The sequence below is a fragment of the Castor canadensis genome, chromosome 1 (assembly GCF_047511655.1).
Source record: "Castor canadensis chromosome 1, mCasCan1.hap1v2, whole genome shotgun sequence".
In the NCBI taxonomy this organism is placed as follows: Eukaryota; Metazoa; Chordata; class Mammalia; order Rodentia; family Castoridae; genus Castor; species Castor canadensis.
The window spans coordinates 130396894-130420365 of NC_133386.1; the positions used below are offsets into that span (position 1 = coordinate 130396894).

A 23472-nucleotide genomic window follows, 5' to 3' on the forward strand; every position below is an offset into this window, starting at 1 on the left:
TTTTTTTCTTTGAAACTGTAGGGGTGTGTGTGTATAGATTGTATTTCTTGCTTTGATTACTTTAGCTTAGAAATGCATCTTCAGGGTTGTAACTTTGAATACTGTCCTTGGTCCACAATGGATTTTTAATTCCTTAGGTTAAATTTTGCCTGTTTTTGAGATGTATCTGAAAGGAATCATTCCATATGTTCTCTTGAGCCTGGCTTCTTTCACTGAACATTGAGTTTGTGTGTCCTTGCATAAGATTACAACTTGTTCATTCTTGTCACTGTAGAGTAACTCTTCTTGAGTTTTTTGGTTACATCCCTTCATCTCTTAGAAATCATTAAGGCCCCCAAGGAGCTATATGTTTATGTTTGCTGTATGACAAATACTTACATTCTAGAAATTGGAGAACTCAGAATTGAAAGCACAAGAATATACAAGCATAAGTTCCAATAGCAAAGCATAGGAACCTTCCACCCAGCATGCTTGCAGAGGAGGATAGACAAGAACAGTCCATATGCGTTGCAGAACTCTAGAGGGGGGTTCAAGGCTTGGATATATGGATTTAAAACTGAGAAATTGGTTGGCTACACTTTAAAAAAAGAAAAAAAAACAAAAACCCCAAAACAAAAAATCTGCAGTAAGAGGTTTGTTTTCTGGGAAAATTGAAAGAACCCCAGAGAAAAGATCTTTACTAGTTTTTAGTGATCTCCTAGTGAAACTCAGCTGTCTACCAGGTTACCACAAAGTGAAGTCTCCAACAGCTTCCAAGAGGAAATAAGCAAATAACTACCAAAAAAAAAAAAAAAAGGAAATCAATATAGTGCAATTAAGAAAAATGTCCTGAAGTTCCTTCAGATCTTTTAAATGCTATCTTCAGAAAGAGTAAAAAAGGTATATCCATAAAACTGAGAAATAGGAATTATCAAAGAATAAAATACTTAAAAATAGAAACATTGCTGGGGCCAGTGGCTTATGCCTGTACTCTTAGCTGTTCAGCTGCTCCGGAGGCAGAGATCAGAAGAATAGAGGTTTGAGGCCAGTTTTCAAGATCCTATCTCAAAAGTGCCCAACACAAAAAAAGAGCTGATGAAGTGGCTTAAATGGTAGAGCACCTGCCTAGCTAGCATGAGAGCCTGAGTACCACCAGTACCACCAAAAAATAGAAAATATAGGCTGGGTGTGATGGCAAATGCCTGTAATTCCAGCATTTGGGATTTGCAGCATTTAGAGATTGTGAAATCAAGGTCAGCCTGGGCTACATAGCAAGACTTTATCTCAGCAATAGTGGACAAAAAGAAAATGTAATTGCTTTTTATCCCTAAAATGAAAAGGGATAAGTTGAGTAAATCTTCCACAAATATGAGAGAAAAGATAAGAATTAGTTCACCTGGGCACCAGTGGCTCATGCCTGTAATCCTAGCTATTCAAGAGGCAGAGATCAGGAAGATTGTAGTTCAAAGCCAGCCAGGGAAAATAGTTTTTGAGACCCTATCTTGAAAAAAACCCATCACAAAAAAGGGGTGGTAGAGTGGTTCAAGGTGTAGGTCTTGAGTTCAAACCCCAGTACCACACACACATAAAAAAGTTCAATACAGGAGGTCTAGGATCCAACTAAAAAGTTTCAAAAAAAGAAACAGAAAACAGAGAAGAGATAAGGAATAAAATTTCCCACATAATGAATAGGAAAAGACTCACTAAAACATAAATCACTAGAAATTTCAGACTGCTAGGGATAAAAAGAAGAAACAAAAACATGAGATAAAGGCAATATAAAAGGAACAAGGCTTCTCATCTTTAACATTTTATACTAAAAGCCAGGGAAACAACTTTCAAAATTCTAAGTGAAAGTAATTTTCAACCTAGAATTCTATACCCAATCAAGTAAAATATGCCAGAAGCACGAATCATGAAAATATACCCCACAGGCTGGAGGCATGGCTCAAGTGGTAGAGTACTTGCTTGCGAGAGAAGGAAGAGTGAAAAATGAACAGATTACATCCAGATGTTACAAAAATAGCTTTGGCCTTTCACACTCCCTGAAAGGATCTCCCTGGGAGTGCCTAAATCACAGTTAGGGAACTGCTGCATCGAAGAATGCAGGGCCTTGTGCATGCTAGGCAAGGACTCTACCACTAAGCTACCTCCCCATCCTATAGTATTCTTTCATATGAATCTAACACAGTTTAGTCATTCTACTGTTTGTGAACATTTGGATTATCTACACTTTTATCTGGTGCAAATAGTGCCACTTTGAACATTCTTTTTTTTTGTGGGATTGGGATTTGAACTCAGGGCTTTGGGCTTTCAAAGCAGGTGCTCTGCCATTTGAGCCACACTTCCAGTGCATTTTGCTCTGTTTTGGAGATGGGGTCTTGCAAACTGTCTTCAAACCTTGATCCTCCTAATTTCAACCTCACAGGTAGCTATGATTACAGGCGGGAGCCACTGGCACCTGGCTGGGCATTCTTATATAGTACATGTCTTTTGTGTGTATGCTTATGTATACATTTCTGTTGTGTATACACCTAGAAATGAAGTTGCTGGGGTTATCAGCTCAGTGTGGTGACTTGAAGAAGAAATTTAAGTGAAATCGTCTCAGGAAGTTGGAGATGTCTCTCAAGAACTCAGGAAAAAGACCCAAATTCTATATTACAATTTGGGAATTATCGTTATGTAATTGACAGTGGAACCAAAAAGAGAGTAAGATTGTCCAAAGTAGAACAAGTTGCATTAAAAGAGAACCAAGAACTAAACCTAGGGGAACATTAACATTTACTTGACAAACACAGAAAGAGAAAGCCATGAATAAGACTGAGAAAGGGGAGGCAAGGAGACTTAGGAGAAAGTTGTCACCATGGAAAAGTGTCAGACATACTGGAAAGTGCAAACAGGCTTTGTTATGTAACCTGTTGACAAGAATGTATTGAGCCCATCCTTGGAGGATAGGTACACTGTGGATAAACAAACAAACACAAATCCTCCAGAGATGGAAGAGAGAAAATTTGGAGATGTGGGGATGACAGGGCAATGGCCTTCTCTAGTTGGTGAGCTCCTACTTGTCCTTAAAGATCCACCTTATATGTGAGGCCTTTTCCAGATACTGAATTTTGTTAGAACTGTTTGTGAGCAAGAGAAAGTCACTTCTGAGCAGTGGCCTGAAGATCTCCCTTTAGGTAGCTTTAGGCCCTTTTCACTGGCTTCTAGATCCCCAGCAGCTTCAGCAGGAGGTCTGACCTGATCTCCAGAGAAGGGAGTTGTGTCAAGACTGAATTCCTGTTTGTGTCATAGAATAGCGAGCAGTGACTGCTTAGGGGGTGTTGGTCTATTTAAATTATTAATTTAAATTATAGAAATAAGTTGATAAATGTTTCACATTTTCATTTTTTTCATCTAATTGCTTTGCATAGTCATTCCACAGATTTTGAAGTACACCGAAACTGGCTTGCTATCACTTACAGTTTGCCAGTATCACAATGGTATTATGAGGTAAGTTTTAATTTTCATCTTTTTTATTATTTTTTTAAGATGATGTATAAGCTGAGAGTGGTGGCCCATGTCTAATTCCAGCACTAGGGATGTTGAGGCAGGAAGATGGCAAATTCAAGGCCAGTCTGGGCTGCACAGTGAGACCCCATCTCAAAAAAAAAAAAGTTGATATGTAAAACCACCTAAATATTATTGATGTTGGAACAGGTTTCCTGGGCTGCCACTGTAGCTCAAGGGTAGAGCACTTGCCCAGTATGCATGAAGCCCTTGGTTGGATCCCCAGCGTTGGGGGGAAAAGGCTATTAAAACAGATTTCTATTTAATCATCTCTAATTAATCTTTATAAAAATTGTGTTCTTTCCTTGATTCTATCTTGTGAAGCCATTAGGGAATCCCCTTCCAAATGATTTTCCCATTCTGTAAACTGGGAATCTCCAACACTTTTTTGAAGGAACATTGGATTGGGAAAGAGGAAAAATTGAATTCTAGGCCTGGCTTTGCCACTAATTACTAATATAGTCAGCGACAAGATACTTCATCACTCTGGGCATTTCCCTCCTGGCACATAAAGATCTAGAATGAATCATTTCTAAGGTCTTGTCTGTCCCTGCTTTCGTGAGGAAAGGAATAATAGATGTGATGTGTAGATACAGTGTAATATACAAACCAGTTCTTGCTCCTATTATTTATTTTTTAAAAACCATGTCTGTGTTTATATTTCTGGTAGGAATTACTAAATTACACATGGTACTTCATGAAAAGCAATATCACCTCAGAAATGCAGGAATATCCTGATCAAAAGTGCACACGTGTGTGTGTGTGTGTGTGTGTGTTGTTATTTTCAGTACTAGGGATTGAACTCAGGGATTCAAGCTAGCTAGGCAAGTGCTCTAGCACTTGAGCCATGCCCCGAGAGCGTCTTGCACTTATGCCTGGGTTCATGGAATGGTGATCTTCCTACTCCTGCCTTTTGAGTAGTTATGATTACAGGCATGCACCACCACACCCAGCCCTGAGAGATTTAAGGGGTTTTATGTGAATATTGCCTTTTATTTTGTTTTGTCAACTCAGAATAGCCCTTTTTGGGGGAAGGGCGGGGCAGAACTGGGGTTTGAACTCAGGGCTTTGCACTTGCTAGTAAGTACTCTACTGCTTGAGCCACGAATAGCCTTTTGTTTTTTTTTTAATTTTATTATTCATATGTGCATACAAGGCTTGGGTCATTTCTCCCCCCTGCCCCCACCCCCAAGAATAGCCTTTTGTACTGAGAAAGCCTGAGCACAACTGTCTTAAGGGACCAAGTTTATTCTCACACAGTAACACTGTAAATATTTGATAGAAATGCTGGTGGACTTTAAGTGGGTTGAGTGATTGCTTTAGCTTGAAGTATTTAGTTTGCATGTGTGGATACCAACTAGGAGAAGCAATATATGGTCTCGTAGACAAAAGTTAGACTGTGGTTTCAGACTGCCTGGGTCTTTCAGGTCTGCCAGTTAATGACTGTGCCGGGTAACCATGGGCAAGATGCTTGACCTTTCTTTCTTTTTTTTTTTATTATTATTATTCATTTTTCACATGTGCATACATTGTTTGGGTCATTTCTCCCTCCTGCTCCTGCCCCTTGACCTTTCAAAAAAAGCTTCAGTGTCCCTAATTACGAAATGACAATAACTACTGAGGTAAAATGGACAACCATGCACACACTGTTAATTACTAATTAACATTATTAGTGTAATGGCTCTCAGCCATTTTCCCCTTCCTCTCTGTTCCTTCTGAGGCTCCTTTGCTAGCTCTTCTTCATTTTCACACCCCTAAAAAGCTGCTACTCAGCTAGATGCCAGTGCCTCACGCCTATAATCTTTGCCACTCAGGCAGAGATCAGGAGGATTGTGATTCGATGTCAGCCTGGGCAAATAGTTCATGAGAACCTATCTCGAAAATACCTAACACACACACAAAAAAAAGGGCTGGTGGAGTGGCTCAAGGTATAGGCCCTGAGTTCAAGCCCCAGTACCACAAAAAAAAAAAAAAGAAGAAGAAGAAGAAGAGCTGCTACTCCCTGAGGTTCTATTTGTAGTCCTTTTCTCCTTTAATTCTATAATTCTTTCTGCATGTTCTCTCGTTTTCTCCTATAACTCCTAAAACAGTATTTGTGCTAGAGGTGTCTCCTATGTCTTTTATTTTAGATAGAATTTAGGTTTATTTAAAAGAGATTCTAGTAACGGTATACTTCCTTGTTCTTTCTGCCAACAAGCAACAAAAACCAATAAGAAGAAAAACTCACTAGCTTGCCAAGGAGGCTCTTAGTAGGAGAAAAGGGTGGACAGGTAGGATCTTCATGCCATCCCAGGAAGGGTGGACATGTGAGAGTGAATTGCTTTGTGGAGGCCTCGTTAGTTATGGCTTTGCTTTTCTTTTCTTTTTCCATTTTGGTCTTTTTTTTTTTTTTTTTTTTGAAGGCCATATAGCCTAGGCTGGTCTTGAACTCACAATCTTCTTGGCTCAGCTTCCCAAGTGCTAGGATTACAGACCAATGTACCCCACATAACTTTTACCTCAAATTAAATTGATCACCTGCTCAGGAAAGACACCAGAAAGCCCTTTCATCGGTGTCTGTTGAATGACACAAACACCTGTTTGTATGTATAGGTTGGGTGTATCGGTATTTGAAGCACTAGCTCTGGGTGGTAGCTTCCTGAGCTGATGCACGTGTAGGCTAGAGCCCTCGGTTTAAGTCTCCCCTCCAGCATCTTGTAGAGAACTGACTGAGGGAAATAGCAAACAGCTACACTGGCCTCCCAGAAGCTGTTTAGGTAAGAAGATGGCCCCAGATGACACCTGGAGGTAAAGAAGGTCTGTGGGTCCAGTTTGGAAAGTGTCTGTGGGAAGTAGAAGTGTAGAGAGGGGCTCTGAGGAATGTAGGGCGACGAGGTCAAAAAGGAAGCACAAGGGCATTTTATTTTGGGGAAATGACGATTTCTTAGGCAGCGCTCCATTTCTTTCAATGTTTCCCATTCCGGCCCCTTTTCTTTTCAGCACTGGGGTTTAAACTCAGGGCTTCATGCTTGCTAGGCAGGCACTCTTACTGTTTGAGCCACTCCACCAGCCCTTTTTATTTTGGATTTTTTGTTATTATTTTATTAGCATTAATACCTGTACAGGGTGATACATTGTGATATTTATATATGTGCTTACAATATATCTCAGATTCAGCCCCTCCATGTGTTGGGTATTTTTGAGATAGGGTCTTCAGAACTATTTGCCTGAGCTGGCCTCAAGCTGTGATCCTCCTGATCTCTGCCTCCTGAGTAGCCAGGATTATAGGCATGAGAACCAGCGCCCAGCAAATGTACTATAAAGTTGTTTGTTTGTTTGTTTTGGTGGGACTGGGGTTTGAGCTTAGTGTTTCACACTTGCAAAGCAGTCGCTGTACTGCTTGAGCCACACTTCTAGTCCTTCCCAGTTTTAAAGTATATAAATATGTCAGTGAAATAAAGTCAGAAAATCTTAAGACTTAAAAAAAATGGCACTTTAAGGATAGCGTGAACTCTGACATTTGAAATTGTAACTAGAAACTGTAAATTAACTGATATTAAATTTCTTAGAATTATATGAACAGGAATTATACATACACTAGCAAGAAATCATTTTTGAGCATTTTCTGCCCAATATGGCTTTATGTTATGAAGGCACTGATCGGTTACTATCCTGTTACAATGGAAATTATGGAGTTTTTTATCAATATTGATAAGCTGTTTATTCATCCCAAATTTGTGTATTTGACACTATCTTTATTTAATTAGCCTATATTGTACAAAAGAAATTTTAAAAGGATGAAATTAAAAAACAATGTCTAACTTTTTTTTTTACGGCACTAGGATTTGAACTCAGGGCCTCATGCTTGCTAGGCAGGCACTCTACCACTTTAGCCACTATTCCACATTAGTGACTTGGCATTAGAGGAATGTTTTGTGGAATACAACTTAGTAAGTGGATTATTAGTCTAAATGCCCTGACAGAGAGCCTCTGGGTTTACCTTGGATTATCTAAGGCTTCTATAGTTTATACAGGCAGGGGGAGTAAACAGGCTATCTGTCATTCATCTTCATTATAAACAGAGGTGGACTGAGAATGTTGCTGAGTGGTACAGCACTTGCCTGGCATGCACAAAGCCCTGAGCTCAATCCCCAGCACTGCAAAAAAGGAAGAAATAAAAAACAAAAGTAGGCTGGCAGTGTGGCTCAAATGGTAGAGTGCCTAACCAGCAAGTGTACAGGTTCTGAGTTCAACTCCCAGTGCCACCAAAAAATGAAAAAAGAAGAAATGACCACCACTTTAAAAAAAAAGTAAAGATGAACAGAGAGCTAACAAGTATTTTGTCTCAGACTGTTTCACCTCTTTTTTTGTTTTCAATCCCTAAGAAACCCTGAACAGCAGTCCCTGTGGGTATCCAGTCAGTACCCAGTGCCCATATTTGTAGAGAAAGAATTGTCCACTAAAAAGGGTTACACTTGCAGAGTATGGGAGTTATGATTACTGTCTCAATTCTTCCAGGTGCAAGGCCTAGGTTTATTTTTAGGGACATACTACAATAATAGTAATAATTTTTTTTAATTCATAATTTTGAGGCAGAGTCTTATAACATAGCCTAGGCTGACCTCAAACTCTTGATCCTTCTGTCTCAGCCTCTCAAGTGTTGGGATTACATACCTGTGACACCACACCCTTTTCGTTTTAGTCCTTTTTATATAGGAATTGCTCTGTATATTTAGGGCATTATTTTTAATGCAATTTCATTTCATTGTGCTTTTTTTTTTAAATGATCAGGGAGTGAAAAATTTTAAATCTTTGCAGCTTCCTTGTTTGCTTGGTTACTTAGGATACATTTTTCCTTTGATTTTTTTATCACAGGCAACTTCAGAGTGGACCTTGGACTACCCCCCCTTTTTTGCATGGTTTGAGTATGTCCTGTCACATGTTGCCAAATATTTTGATGAAGAGATGCTTAATGTCAAGAATCTGAACTACTCCAGCCCAATGACCTTACTTTTCCAGAGGTTTTCTGTCATCTTTACAGATGCACTCTTTGTGTATGCTGTCCACGAGTAAGTCTGGGAAATGTCATGTTGCGGGTATTTGTGTGAAACGTACTGACGAAATAAAGGGTTAAATAGCATTAGCTTATTCCTGATTTAGAGGAAATAAAGATCATATACTAGCAAATGCTAAAACATTGAAAAACTGAGTCGTATGTGAAGCTACATGAGAAATTACAATAAGCAATCTAACAGAGTCTTGTGGAAGAAATGGGGATATGGCAGAGGCCTAAGAAGAGATTGTGAATATAGTCCAAGTAGAATTTCAGGACCATTTCTCCCACGCAAAATATATGCATGTGCTCTTCTTTACTTTCTTGTGGCAAGCCCCCAGAAGCTTCTGTGATCTGCCTTGTCTGACACACATACACATAGTACATCCACATCCACTGTGCTAGCCACCAAAGCCTACTAATAGGGGGCTGCACTCTTGTAAACTCAAGAAATGTTACTGGGGTTTTTCATTGTTTCTGGATTCTTGTCTTCATGAAGACTTCATTATATTAAGTTATGTTTACATTTTACGCTTTACATTTTTTACTTATAACTTAAAAGTAGTTAAATACACATATATGTCTTGTACAGCATCTTCTAAATGCTGTTTTCAATAGATGTTGGCTTCCACTCTGTCACACTTTAAGGCCATGGTGTGATCACAACAGCAGTAACTGATGTCCATTCAATCACCCTTGCCATAAATGGATCATTTCTGTTAGTGAGGCCCTCCACATTGAACCCTTGCCGCAGTCAGGAAAGAGTCCCTTGGGAATGTTTTATTCCACCAGTCCTTTTTTTGTGTGCTTTGGGTATTTCTTTTGAGATAGGGTCTTGCTTTTTGTTCTGGCTGGCCTTGAATCACGATCCTCCTGATCTTTGCTTCCCCGGTAGCTAGGATTGTAGGTGTGAGCCACCAGCACCAGCATGCATACACTTTAACTGAAAATGTTTGAGTTTACTCTCCAGGCAGAAAGGGAGAGCAGGTAGAATTCATTTCCACATGCAAAGTAGGGGGAGCACTTAAATAGGATTGCTGAAATCTGTATGCTAGTTTCTAGAACCAGGCACTACATATGGATTGTTTGTTTGTTTGGCAGTACTGGAGCCTAAACTTGCTGGGCAAGCACTCTGTCCCTAGTCCATTTGCTTTTAGTTTTTCACACTTTTGAGGTCAGCCTCAAGGGTGACCTTACCTCTGACTAATACGTGCTGTGATTAGAGGTATGTCCCACCATGCCCAACTTGTGTTTGAGATAGGGTCTCACAAGCTTCTGCCTGAACGGGCCTTGAACGGGTGTGTGCCACCACATCCAGTTAGATTATTAGTTTATTTAATTTTCTCAATTCTGTAAGAGCACTGTCTGTTCATAAGGAAGATTTTTGATTTTATTGTTTGTTTTAGATTTCTTTATTTTTAGAATTTGTAACACAATGTAAGCATGTTTTTATAGAATAATATACATTCATCAAAAATTCTGAAAAGCATACACACAAAGTTTAAAAATGACCCCACACTTTCCCTCCTATGATCACTAACATTTCGCTACATATTACTTCAGTCTCTTTTCAGTATCTGTATACAATTTTTATGAAATAAAAATGGGATTATATTGTTCAGTCATCTGCTGTTGTCACTTTATATATCTCAGCATTTAAGTGACAAACATTTTTACATGGTTTTTTATTATTATTTGAATGATGAGGATTTGCAGCTCTATTCTTAATTTAGCTGGTCTCATACATAGTTTAAAGTGATAATCACACTGATCTGCATTTGTTACTCTTTTTGAGAAGACCTGGGATTGAACCCTGGGCCATGGCCATGCTAAGCGTGAACGCTACCACTGAGCTACCAAACCAGCCTCTGCGTTTTTTACTCTTAAGGACTGAAATAATGTGTGCCCTCTTAAGGATTTTTTTTTTTCAAATCCTTTTCTTGGGCTGGGGGTGTAGCTCAACTAGAGCACGTACATTAAAAGTATGAAACGCTGAATTCAAAACCCCAATACAACCCCCTCCCCCGAAAAAATCCTTATCTTGGGGCTTGGGGGTTGCTATTTTTAATTTTTAGTTTTATTAAATGAAGACTTTGTTTCAGGTCAGCGTAGCTGAGAAAGATGTGCAATTGACTGTAAGGTCTTGTCTTTGCTGCCCTTTTCAAGTAACTAAGGTTGGCATACACAGTTTGTCAGAATGGCTCCTAAAATGTACCATTGTGTACTCTGCAAAAAAATATTGTGATTTTCTAATGAAAATCAAAGTCGTGTTTGGTTTTTTCCTAATGTGTCATTGTAGGTGCTGTAAATGCATTGATGGGAAAAAAGCGGGGAAAGAACTTACAGAGAAGCCAAAGTTTATTCTCTCAGTGATACTGCTGTGGAACTTCGGGTTGTTAATTGTGGACCGTATCCTTGACATTCTGTGTGCTATTCCCTTACTTATTCTGGTATATACTAATGGAAGATTGATGCTTATATAACAATGATTCTTAAATGTGGCCTGCTTTTGAAAGCAGTGGACTAGTGGGCTCCTAAAACTGTACTCCAGGCCCAAATTTATTGCACTCTGTCTGTTAGAACACTTTGTCCCTGAAGTGAACCAGTTAAACCATCAGTAAAATATATACACACTGTGTACATCAGTATATTAACACATACACACTGAGATTTGTTACCTGTCTTTAATACACACACACACACACACACACACACACACACACATATCAGTATATTAACACATACACACTGAGATTTGTTACCTGTCTTTAATACACACACACACACACACACACACACACACACACACACACTAAACAATATTTTCCCCCACTGTGCTACCCACTTCACTGCCAGCAACCTACAGGAAGAAACCAGGCAATGGTTCAGAGCCACAGTTTGCTTTGGCATGGGATACTATGCATGATACCATATTGCTCTGCCCAGATGGACGGGCCTGCCATAAATCCAAACCCATGTGTATATTAAACAATTTTGTAGCATATTCTAAACACCTTTTCTAGAAGAGGGCATATCATAGTGTTAATGTGAGAACAGCCAAGGCCTTCATGTTTTTCTACCATTTGACTTACCACATACTAATAAAATTCTTAAAGGATCTGAATGTAATCAGAATCCTAATGTTAGAAGTCTAATATTTTGCAGTGTTTATAAAGGTACCCTAGAATTTGGTTTCAGTGTGACCTGACTCAAATCTTGGTTATGTTGTCATGGTAGCTTCAGGACCATGACTAGAATAATGTCTCCAAGCCTTACTTCCTCACAGGTTCACTGTGAGGTTTAATAAGTAAGATTGCATGTACTTCAAACAGTGCAAGAGTCAGGCATGGTCGCACTGTCATCCCAGCACTGAGTTACATATTACGACCCCATCTCAAAAAAAACAAGATAATAAAACAAAAAAAAGCTCAAAAAAAACAATGGAATGCTGCTTGCTAATGAGTTTCAGTAGCTGTTGGGTCTCTTCACTTTTTATTCCTAATTCTAAAAAAAAACCAAAAATTTCCCCTTAGCTGCTGGACCTTAAAGGTAGGGAAAAAAACATGGCAAAGTTTTCTGGTTTTTTCCTTAAGTGTAAATTGCAGTTAGAGACTTTTCCAGGATTTAACTGTGTTTATAGAAAACACATTTATGAGAAGCCCAAATTAATAATAGTACTTTTGTCTTCACCTGTTAAGGAAGCATTTGTAGTTTCTGTACTCAGCTGGCGTGGTTCATTGTGAATTTGGTGTCCTCTGTTGTCTTGCCTTGATGTCTCTCCAGATATCCATTTCCAGTATAATGGGTTTTTATTTGGATTAATGCTACTCTCCATTGCACGGTTATTTCAGGTAAACACCCAAATGCCTAATTAGATTTTTCCCCCTGTAGTTTTTAGCTTATAAAGACAACACTGTAGTGGGTGATGAATTATGTATTTGACCCACTGTTTAAAGTTTCCAAGTACCATAGACATGTAGGCTCTTTTCACAAATTCTATCTTTTCTTTTGACAATAATTTTCTTCCTTTTATAGATGAGAAAATTATAGTCTAAAAACTTAATTATATTCTAAAAACTTAATTCAGGCGGACCTGAATTAAGCTTGAGTTCTGTGTTTGGTTGAGATCATTTCTGTATGGTGACATCTCCAACAGTTTTTATAATACAATAACTATGATGGTGGTGCTTTCCCATCAGAGGCTTCAAGACTAGCCTGATGGAAGGTACAGAATTTGGAATTGGAAGACCTGGTTTGTAATCCTGACTAACAATAATGTGTGATTCAGGCAGGGTTAACACAAGTGCATTGGCTGCTTCAGATAAATTACAACCTCACAAATGTTCTGTGTAACTGTCTTTGTGTGTGTGTGTGTGTGTGTGTGTGTATGCTCGCATAGTACTGGAGTTTGAACTCTGGACCTCATGCTTGTTAGGCAGGTGCTCTACCACTTGAGCCATTCTACTTGCCCTAATTTGTAAGGAGAATGTGATAACTACTACACTCCAGAAACCTGAATGCTAGCCCTTTTTTGGTGATGGGTTTTCTTGAAATAGGGTCTCAATAACTGGTTCCCCGGGCTGGCCTTCAACTGCAGTCCTACTGATTTCTGCCTCCCAAGTAGCTAGGCTCACAGGCGTGAGCCACCAGTGCCTGACATTATAATTGTCTTAATTATTGTCCTGCTCTTATGGAGAAGGAAATCAGAAATTCTGATTTCTGGGCCCCTTCTCCTGATACTGAATCAGAATCTCTGGAATTGGAGTTTAGGAATCGCCCAAGGAATTTTGATATACTGCACATGAGGCTTGGGAGCCTTTGGCCGAAGGCAAGTCATTGAACTCTCTGAGCCTTGGTTTTCTCATCTATAAGACACAATTTAACTCTATATTGTTATTATTATTATTTTTTTTTTTTTTTGGTAAAATGGGACTGCTTATTACAGGGACTTTGGAAAGATTGAATTTGATGATCTGTTTTAGCAGTCTTTGTCAACCATAGGGGCTGAAGATGTAGCTCAGTGGTGCTCAATGGAGCACTTGCTTAGCAAGCATGAGGGCCTGGGTTGAATCCCCTGTACTAAAGAAAAGGAAAATAAAAAAATAAACTTGTCAACTATAAATATCTAGATAAACTTTCCTCTTTTAACCATAAAAAGCCACATAGTAGTCAAGCATGGCAGTACATATCTTTAATCCCAGCACCAGGCAACAGAATTGTGAGTTTAAGGCCATGACAAGACCTTTTCTCAGAAAATCCCCCAAAACATAATTGGTATTCAATGAGTAATTATTGGATGGCTCTTGAATAAATGAGCTAAAATGTGACTATGTAATCAGGTAGACCTCATCTGAATCATGAGTTCTAAAATTGGCAGAGAGAGATCTGGGAGCATCCATTCTATTTCCTTGTTATTCCTATCCCAACCTATTCTAGATACACTTGATGAGACAGTGGGAAAAGGAAGTTGGCCTTTGTGGTCCCTTTGGCAGTTTCCTTTGCTGAACACCAGGACCAATTACCACGTTTGAGCCTTACAAAATTTCTGTGAGGTAGGTAGAATTCAGACTTCTTCACTTATAGTTAACTCAGGTTTTTGTTTTTGATGTTTGTTTTTTAGCAGTACTGGGATTTGAACTCAGTGTCTTGAACTTGCTAGGCATGTGCTCTACAACTTGAGCTATACCCTCAATCCTTTTTTGGGATGCTTATTTTTCAAATTAGAGTCTTAAGCTTTTTGTCCAGGGCTGGCATGCTGTGATCCTTATACCTTCACTTCCCAAATGGCTGAGATGATAGGCATATGCCACCCAGCGTGGCTTATTTGTTGAGATGGGAATCTTGCTAACTTTTCAACCACTCTGTCCTCAAACCTTGATCCTCCCAATCTCTGCCTCCAGAGTTGCTGGCATTAAAGGCATGCACCACCACTCATGAGTAGTTTTGTTTCCTTTTTTTTGTAGTACTAGGGTTTGAACTCAGGGCCTATACCTTGAGCCACTCCACCAGCCATCCTTTTCTGTGATGGATTTTTTTGAGATAAGGTCTTGCATACTATTTGCTTGGGACTGGCTTCAAACCATGATCCTTTTCATCTCTGCCTCCTGAGTAATTAGGATAATAGGCATGAGCCACCAGCACCTGGCTCTGGTTTTATTTCTTTATCTCCTAGGTAGTTTGTCAGGACCTAGTCTGACAAACTATACCTTGTCTTTAGTCTGATAGTAAGTTACCAGATTTGTAATACTAAGATTTAGCTTAGCATAGTGGTGTGCACATATTTGCCAAGCTACTTGGAAGGCTGAAATAGGAGAATAACGAGCCTTGGAGTTCAGGACCAGCTTGGGCAGCATAGTGAGATCGCTTATCTTAACCGGCGGTGGGGGGGGAGGGTAAAAAAGACTTAAATATTTTTTAGGGGGGGTAGGGATGTGGCTTAGTGGTTGAGTGCTTGCCTAACATGCCTGGGGCTTTGGGTTCAAATGCTAGTGTCACCCAGAAAAAAGGTTCTTGTTTTAGCACAGCATCATTATATTCATTCATCCTCATTCCCAGCTCCTCTTTGGAAATCACCTCCAAGTATTGTAAACCTTTAAGGGGTAGGTAACTGGACTCTCCAGGCTCACACTCCTTAGGAAAATTTGGTAGTTCACTGTTACTGATCCCAGCATCAGGCTTCATCCTTAATACTTATTTATTGAAATAACAGATGCATGAACTCACTAGACTCAGTATAAAAGGTTGTTGAAATCACTTGCCTGTGTTCTACTTAAATCATTTTTAGAATATTTACCTTGAATTTTAAGCATTTTGTTGTAGAAATTGTGTGTGTGTGTGTGTGTGTGTGTGTATGTTTTTGGGCGGGGGGGTCTAAGGTTTTGAACTCAGGCTTTGCACTTGCAGAGCTGGTACTCTACCACTTGAGCCACACTGCCAGTCCGTTTTGCTCTGGATATTTTAGAGATGGGTCTAGAGAACTGTTCCCCTGGGCTGGCCTCCAGCTGTGATCCTCCCAGTCTTGGCCTTTCAAATAGCTAGGATTACAGTCATGAGCCAGGGGCACCAGCTTTATTATAGAAAATTCAAATCATAGAAGTGGAATAATACAGTGATCTACAACAGAGAATTATTTAAAAATACATCTCAGACAGCATATTTCACTTGTATTTTAGGACATGCTTACTTAGGAATATTACTTTAGATGTAGTGGTGCATGCCCTGTAGCCTGGCACTCAGGAGCTGAGGTGGGAAGATTGTTTGGGTCCAGCCTGGGCATCATAGCAAGACCTCATCTCTCAGGGAGCCAGGCTCAGTGGCTCACACCTGTAGTCCTAGCTACTTTGGAGGTAGAAATTGGAAGAATCATGATTGAAAGGCTAGTTCAGGCAGTTAGCAAGACCCCAGCTCAATCAATATTAAAAGCTAGGCTTAGTAGTACACATCTGTCATCCCACCTGCAAGAACCATAGATAGCAGGATTGAAATCCAGTCCAGCCAGCCAGGTCAGGCATAAAGCGAGACCTTATTTGAAAAATAAAGCAAAAAGGACTGTGTGTGGCTCAAATTGTAGAACATCGGCCTAGCAAGCACGAGGTCCTAAATTCAATCCCCAGTAAAATTAAAAAAAAAAAACAAAAAACTTCATCTCTAACAAACAAAAAAGATGTTGTTTTTCTTTCTTTCTTTCTTTTTTTCCTGTCTTTTTGATGTAGGGTCTTGTTATATAGCGCAGGCTGGCTTTCAATTTGCAATCCTCCTGCCTCAGCCTTCCAAGTGCTGGGATTACAGGTGTGCACCACTGTGCCCAGCAACTTGTTTTTCTATTTTTAATAAAATTTTTTGAATAATTTTAGTGTGCAGAAAAGCTGCAAAAATAGTCCAGAGCTCTTAAATACCTTTCATTCATTTTCCCCTAATGTTACCATATTACTTAATCATTCATCAAGATTGAGGAACCAACACTGGTTCATTTGAATTTCACTAGCTTTTTAATGTCCTTTTTCTGGCCCAGAATCCAATCCAGGACATTACAGTATTGCCTTTCATTGACTGAGTTTTAAAGTGTGTCTTCCCTTTGAATCTCCTAGAAGAGACATGTGGAAGGAGCGTTTCTCTTTGCTGCCCTCCTACATTTCAAGCACATCTATCTCTATGTAGCACCTGCATATGGAATCTATCTGCTGCGATCTTACTGTTTCACTGCAAGCAAACCAGGCAAGTTTGTGATGATAGCAAAACCTTTTGTTTTCTTCCTTAACTGTATTGACTTAGTGGCTTATCAATAGGAGAGTTTTACGAAGCACAGCAGATTCCTCTCAGTTACTGATCCTATAAACACTTTACTGATCCTGACTTCTCTGCTGTTCCCACATAAAGGCTTGTGCACATCTGGGTGTGGTTGTCTGTGGTTATAATCCCAGCCCTCCAGAGGCTGAGGCAGGAGGATCTTGAGTTCCAGGCCAGCCTGGGCTTCTTAGATCCTATCTCAAAAGAGAGGATTAGTGTCCTGTTTGGATAACTGTAAATGCTCTGAAGGAATACTTCTTCATGCTCCCAGTAATGGTAATGTTCCTTTTCTGTAGATGGTTCTGTCCGATGGAACAGCTTCAGCTTTGTCCGGGTTCTTTCCCTGGGACTGACTGTTCTCCTGGTTTCTGCTCTTTCACTGGGTCCTTTCCTAGCCTTGGTAAGGTTTTTTTTTTTTTTCTTTCTTTTCTAAAATAAAGTAATACATGTTTTTGTTTGTTGTTTAGAAAAAATAATGAAGCCAGGAATGTATGAAATAAGTAAAATTTACCCTTTCTTATGCCACACACCTAATATGACTCCTCAGAGATAGTGTTCTGTCAGACATTTTTGCCCATATTCAAAGATGTATATATTAACTTGTGTTACTCACAGAATCCCTGTATTATCTGTGGACTATGTATTTCCAAATTCACCTATTTGGCAAATTGATTTCTGACCCCCCAAATCAATACTTTTGCAGTCTTTCATGAATAGCAAGCATTCTAAAGTACCTAGAATGTGACAGAAGTTCAAATGTTTTCCTTTTTTTCCTCTTGGTCCAACCCTGAAATCAGTTTTAATTCCTACTGAAACTGAAGAGCACTATATATTTTGTAGTCTTCCCTACTCTCCCCATTGCTCCAGGAGACCTGGATCATCTGTGTTCTGTGCTCTCCTTTGTACCTTGGAAATTCTTCTATTATTATACTTACATCTTAATAGCAAGGAGTGGTACTTAGAGCATTTTTAGGTGTCTTCTCCCACTGGCCAATTGACAAGAGGTCTCTGAACTGCTCGGGATCATACAACCACTTACTTGAAGAAGCAAAGACTGGAACCTATACTTCATAGCTTTTTTACACAGTGTGCCATAGGCAGTTTCCAGTTCTGTTTTTGAATTTTGAAATGATGGATGACCATTTAAACAGTTTCATTTCTCTTTTCTGCAGAACCAGCTGCCTCAAGTCTTTTCCCGACTCTTTCCTTTCAAGAGGGGCCTCTGCCATGCTTACTGGGCTCCAAACTTCTGGGCTTTGTACAATGCTTTGGACAAACTGCTGTCTGTCATTGGTATGGTAGCAGCCTTTTCATTGTAAACTGAAAACTGAAAGGACTAGTCACATGGAGAAATGGGAAAACTTGCCTGTGTTTTGAATGTGGCTGAATTGTTTGTTCTTTAGTCCTGTACTTCAGCTTACAGGGTGAACAGGGCAGCAGTTCTTGGAACTGTGGCTGTACTGCAGTAAATAGACTGCATTCCTAATGAAAGCTTCTATGGCTGGGCGCCAGTGGCTCACATCTGTAATCCTGGCTACTCAGGAGACAGAGATCAGGAGGTTTGAAGCCAGCCTGGGCAAATAATTCACAAGACCCTATCTCGAAAAACCCATCATAAAAATAGGGCTGGTGGAGTGGTTCAAAGTGAAGGCCCGAGTTCAAGCCCCAGTACTGGGAAAAAAAAAAAAAAGGCAAGCTTCTTTGACAGTGTGGATCCTGTTTAAATGTCTAAATTCTTTTTAAAGGTAATTTTTGCCTTAAGTAAAACATTATTCAGTGGAATTTTCCCAACTTTTAAGCTTAAATATATGAAGAAGAAAGAGAAAAAGAATGTGCAAGTTGTGACTCTGGACATTAAACCAACAAGGAACACGATAAACGTGAATTTCAGTATTAGGTGAACAGAAACAAAAAGCCCAGTTTTTGTCAACACTGGGGTTTGAACTCAGGGCCTCACTAGGCTAGACTTTTTAAGTTTGAGTTGTAATGAAAGTAACCAGCCTTGAGCTGGTTCTGTTAACAGCAGCTCAGTGTGGAATAACTCAGACTCTGTGAATCCAGCCTAGCCTAGTGGGAAAAAGCGAGGCCAAAGAGCAATAGTTGGAAAACTTTTTCTGTAGCAGGCCAGATAGTATTTTAGGCTGTGCAGGCCACATACACAGTATTTTTGTTTGCTCTGTTTGCACAGTTCTTTAAAAAGCCATGTATGGTATCCTGTATTGGTAGTCCTGTCTCAACTGAGACAGGAGTGTCAGTTGAGCCCAGGAAGTCGAGAGCAGCCTAGACAACATAGTGAGATCTGTTTCAAAAAAATAAATAAAAATGCAAAGGCCATTCATAACTTCATTGCCTTGCAAGAATAGGTCACAGACTGGATTTGTAGTTTGCTGACTCCTGCTCTAGATAGTGTGATGACTTGGTGTGCAGGCCTACCTGGGTCAGTTGCTGGCTGTGTGGCATTGCCAAGTAATTTGACTCCTCTAGCTTTCCTCACATACTGAGGGGATACTTTACCTGCTCCCACAGCATGTTGTGAGAACAAAACCAAGAATAAAGAAGTGCTAGGTTATTGGTAGCAAGAACTTTGGAGCCAGACAGACCCAAGTTAAATTCTACCACCTATTAGTCATGTCACTTTCAGCAAGTTGCTCCATCCATCTGTCTGTGCCTTAGGGAGCAAAAAAGTAATGGCTACAAAGCCTTTGGCACATGATAGTTGTTGCATGGCGGCTGCTATTACTGTTTTTACCATGTACTTACAGGAAATCCTGATTTGGTATTATCCCTCACTCACCATGAATCCAGCCTTGATGTACCAGGAATCCTTAGAAAGTAATTTCAAGCATTTATATTTCAATAAAGCTTTAAATTGCCACCATACTCTGAGGTACAAGGACTAATTGCTTTGTCTGAGTCAAGAAACTGTTGTACCTTACCTTGTTATGTCTGCCTCCTCAAAGATGTCTTCTGTGAAAGTCAGTAGCAGGGTAGGCAACTGTGTTTCAGTTGTTGCTTTCCCTGAAGGGAAAGGGGAAAGGGTGAATAAGTAGAAAATATTTTGTTAGTCTGCATTTTTCTTACATTGCACTGACATTGAGTGGCCTTGCATGGGGCTGTATAGGTGTTCAGACTGTGACTGTCCTATTACCCTGGAGCTTGTTTAGGATGGAGCTTGTATCATCATTCCAGACTTGGTTCATTTGATAAGAATTTATTGAACTCCTATGTCTGGGACAGAAATGCATTCATCATTTTTTAATAAGAAACACATTATAATAGAAGAAGTGAGCACATAAAAGCAGCAGTGTGAACACTAGAATAGAGAGCTCATGGAAAAAAATCAGCTCTGCTTCTTGAGTTAGAACTTACTCAGGTGAGCAATGGAATTAGGAGGTACTTTGGCAAAATGAGTAGATCTTTCTAAGCAAAGGGAGTAGCCTGAGCAAAGGACCCAGTTTTTAGGCATGGAGGTTAGAGAGGTAGGAAGGAACTAGATCGTGGTAGCCACTCTGCTGTTTCTGAATATGGTCTTTGTCCTATGAAGGATTCAAAGTTGGGATATGGCATGGTCTGTGATGTAGACAGCTTGCTTCATTAACTTTGTGTATGTGTATGAAAATAGAACAGTGAAACCTATGAAATTGTTCTGAGGGAGAGTGGAGATGCAGGAGAATGATGGGAGGTGAGTCTAATTTAGATAGATTGTAAGAACATAAGAAATGTCACAATGAAACCCTCTGTACAACCAATATATGCTGATAAAAATTGTAAAAAAAAAAGCTGAAAGCAGATTACTATTCACATGCTGCCTGCCCACAAGGTTCCTGTAGGCTGCACAAATTCTCTCTTTGAATTATAATCTGTAACTATAGATTATAATCTTAAAACCAGAGGCATTCTGACAGAGATTGGACAGTACAAGCTAAATTCATGAAATCTTGCTTTGAGCAGCAGTAGCTTATTTTTTTTCTCAAGGAATTGATAAAATATGAGGCACATTGATAAAACAAAATAATATGTCTATATTACTCTATAGGTTTGCAATTGAAAATTCTTGATCCCAACAATATCCCCAAGGCCTCAATGACGAGTGGTTTGGTTCAGCAGTTCCAACACACAGTCCTTCCCTCAGTGACACCCTTGGCAACACTCATCTGCACCTTGATTGCCATTCTGGTAAGAACTCAGCAGGTGCTGTTCATTTCTTTTGAGATTTTTCTCATTCCTGGATGATTGAATTTCAACTTTGAAGCTTCTCTAACTACAGGATAAATTCCAGGGCTGAAATCCTGCAGATTGAAGTATTTACTTGCAATTCTTAGAAGAACTTTGAACACAGTAAAGAAGGATTACCAGTAAAGCCTCTCTCAGAGAGATTCCTGCCAGTGGCTGTTAGACCATCTGTCCATCCTGGCATGAGGATAAAGGAAAAGCACAGGGAGGAAGAGGCTTGGGGCATGCTGTGGAGAAAGAGGAAATTTTTGTGGCAGGAACATCCAGACTTTGTTGCGTTTTTCTCATCTTTGGCTAAGTGATCAAAATATGTCTGGACCACAGAGATATGTTGTCTTGATGGTGATAATGAATTGAGAGTCAACAGTGGCTCTTTGTGCATAAGAGTCTATTCTGGGTTACATGCCTTTAGAGTCTTCATTTACAACTGTTGGTGAACACGACAACTTCAGTTCCATGATACAATTTTAGTAGAGTTCAATATAAAAAACTCAGTCCTCTTGATAATTGTGTACAGCTTTAATATTGTTACATATATATAATTGTTACGTATATTATATATATATATATATATATATATATATATACACATATATACATATAAACACTCTCTCCTTTTATATTTAATTTTTAAATTTTTTGCTGGTACTGGGTTTGAACTCAGGGCTTCATGCTTCCTAGGCAGGTACTCTACCACTTGAGCCACTCTGCCAGCCCTTAATTTTGGTTTCTGAATTATCAAAACCTACTAGCAAAAGACATCTAGCTCCACTCAATTATATGGTAGTACTGATATGTAGGTAACTAAGCTGTGCTGGCCTACTACTCATCCACAGTTTTTAACTGAGGTAAAAGCTTTTCTCTGAAATCTTAGCCTTGTAAGATGTGTATAGAAGGCAGTAGTTTTATTATAAATTACACCCCAGCCCACAAATCTAGATTTTTTTTATTCATATGGTAAAATCTAATTTGCTAGCTGAAAAATATTAATGAACTTCTGTAGCTTTACCTAATAGGTTCAATGAATATCAATTAACTAATTATAAAGGTATAATAAGTTGTTATATTGTGATTTCTAAAACATCATTTATTATTAATTTTGATAACTAGGACTAATTTTAATGGGTTAAATACATGCTTCCAAATGCCTGCTTTTTCTTTTATAAAGTTAACTTTTGGTGGACTGCACAAAGGAATGAATTATCCAAATTCAATGCAGAATTTTCTAGAGTTGCTATTTTACAGAGATGATGCAAATTGCATTTGCCTAAACACTGTTTCTGTAAAGCCAATTTTAAATGATACTGAAGTTTTATCTTTGCCTATTGTTTCTAGCCCTCTGTTTTCTGTCTTTGGTTTAAACCCCAAGGGCCCAGAGGCTTTCTCCGATGCCTAATTCTTTGTGCTTTGAGCTCCTTCATGTTTGGATGGCATGTCCATGAAAAAGCCATACTCCTTGCAGTGCTCCCAATGAGGTAAGCAGATAGCTTAGCCCATCAATATTTCTGCCTTCTTTCGCAGTGGCTTACTGTTTTCCATTTGCTCTGCTCCTTGTAGCCATGTTCAGTAGAGCGGGGTAGGGAGAAGCGAAGGGACAGATTTCCACTAGGATAGAACAAGGATACTTAACTTGGGATCCTTAGGCCCATGAAGGTTCTAAGGCATGCAAAAATGCATGTGATGTTTATGCATTTTTGGTGATTAAATACTATGATAGCATGGTCTGGGAAAATACTGGGCTTTGGCATTGTCACATCTGTGAAAATGAAGTCCTATGATCCTTATTAAGTATTATCAGTCACAGTAAGGACTGACTCCATTCTGGAATAATTCTCTACCATTTATACTGCACTTTAGGTTTTCCAGAACTATTTGTTTGTTTTTGTTTTTGCATTTGTTCTTTGAGCCGCTCAACAACCTTTAAGATAATTAGGATAAATTGGTATCATTCTGGGAGTTTTAGCATCAGCAGAAACAAGGGCTCAGAGAGTTTGTGATTTATCCAAAGTCACACAGTTAAGCTGGGTGTGGTAACACATACTTATAAATCCCAGTTCTGGGGAGGCTGAGGCAGAAGAAGGGAGAGTTTGGTCCTGCCTGGGCTACAGAACAAGACCCTGTCTCAAAAAACAAACAAAACAAACCCCAAAACAACAAAGTCACACAGTTAGCAAATAGCAGTTAAGGCTTCACCTGATCTTATGATGCTGAATCTTCTCATCTTTCCACTCTTCTGTGCTATAAAAAAAAAGAAAAAAAAACACTGCACATGTAGTAGTGTCCATTTTATGCATAATTGAAACCCAATAGATTGATAGATTATTAGGCAAGTGCCCTAGTGCTGGAGGCAGATGCCTCCAGCCCTTTCTTTTCTGGTTATTTTTGGAGGT

General features: G+C 39.3%; 1 protein-coding gene and 1 pseudogene across 8 annotated transcripts in view; one reads left to right on the forward strand and one right to left on the reverse strand.

Annotated features, from left to right (window-relative positions):
* Alg8 (ALG8 alpha-1,3-glucosyltransferase) overlaps window positions 1-23472 on the forward strand; it is a 28921-nt gene that overhangs the window by 1217 nt on the left and 4232 nt on the right. For 5 of the 8 annotated variants that reach the window (XM_020159830.2, XM_074082306.1, XM_074082275.1 and 2 more), the window contains exons 2-10: window positions 3396-3474; window positions 8386-8579; window positions 10863-10972; window positions 12347-12414; window positions 16651-16777; window positions 17146-17249; window positions 18022-18142; window positions 20886-21025; window positions 22418-22557. In XM_020159830.2, the coding sequence (XP_020015419.1) occupies window positions 3396-3474; window positions 8386-8579; window positions 10863-10972; window positions 12347-12414; window positions 16651-16777; window positions 17146-17249; window positions 18022-18142; window positions 20886-21025; window positions 22418-22557 (1083 nt within the window). The remainder of the gene's footprint in view (window positions 1-3395; window positions 3475-8385; window positions 8580-10862; window positions 10973-12346; window positions 12415-16650; window positions 16778-17145; window positions 17250-18021; window positions 18143-20885; window positions 21026-22417; window positions 22558-23472) is intronic. The other 3 variants (XM_074082298.1, XM_074082314.1, XM_074082284.1) reach the window with 3 other exon arrangements.
* Window positions 11394-11542, reverse strand: LOC141416588 (small nucleolar RNA SNORA42/SNORA80 family; annotated as a pseudogene).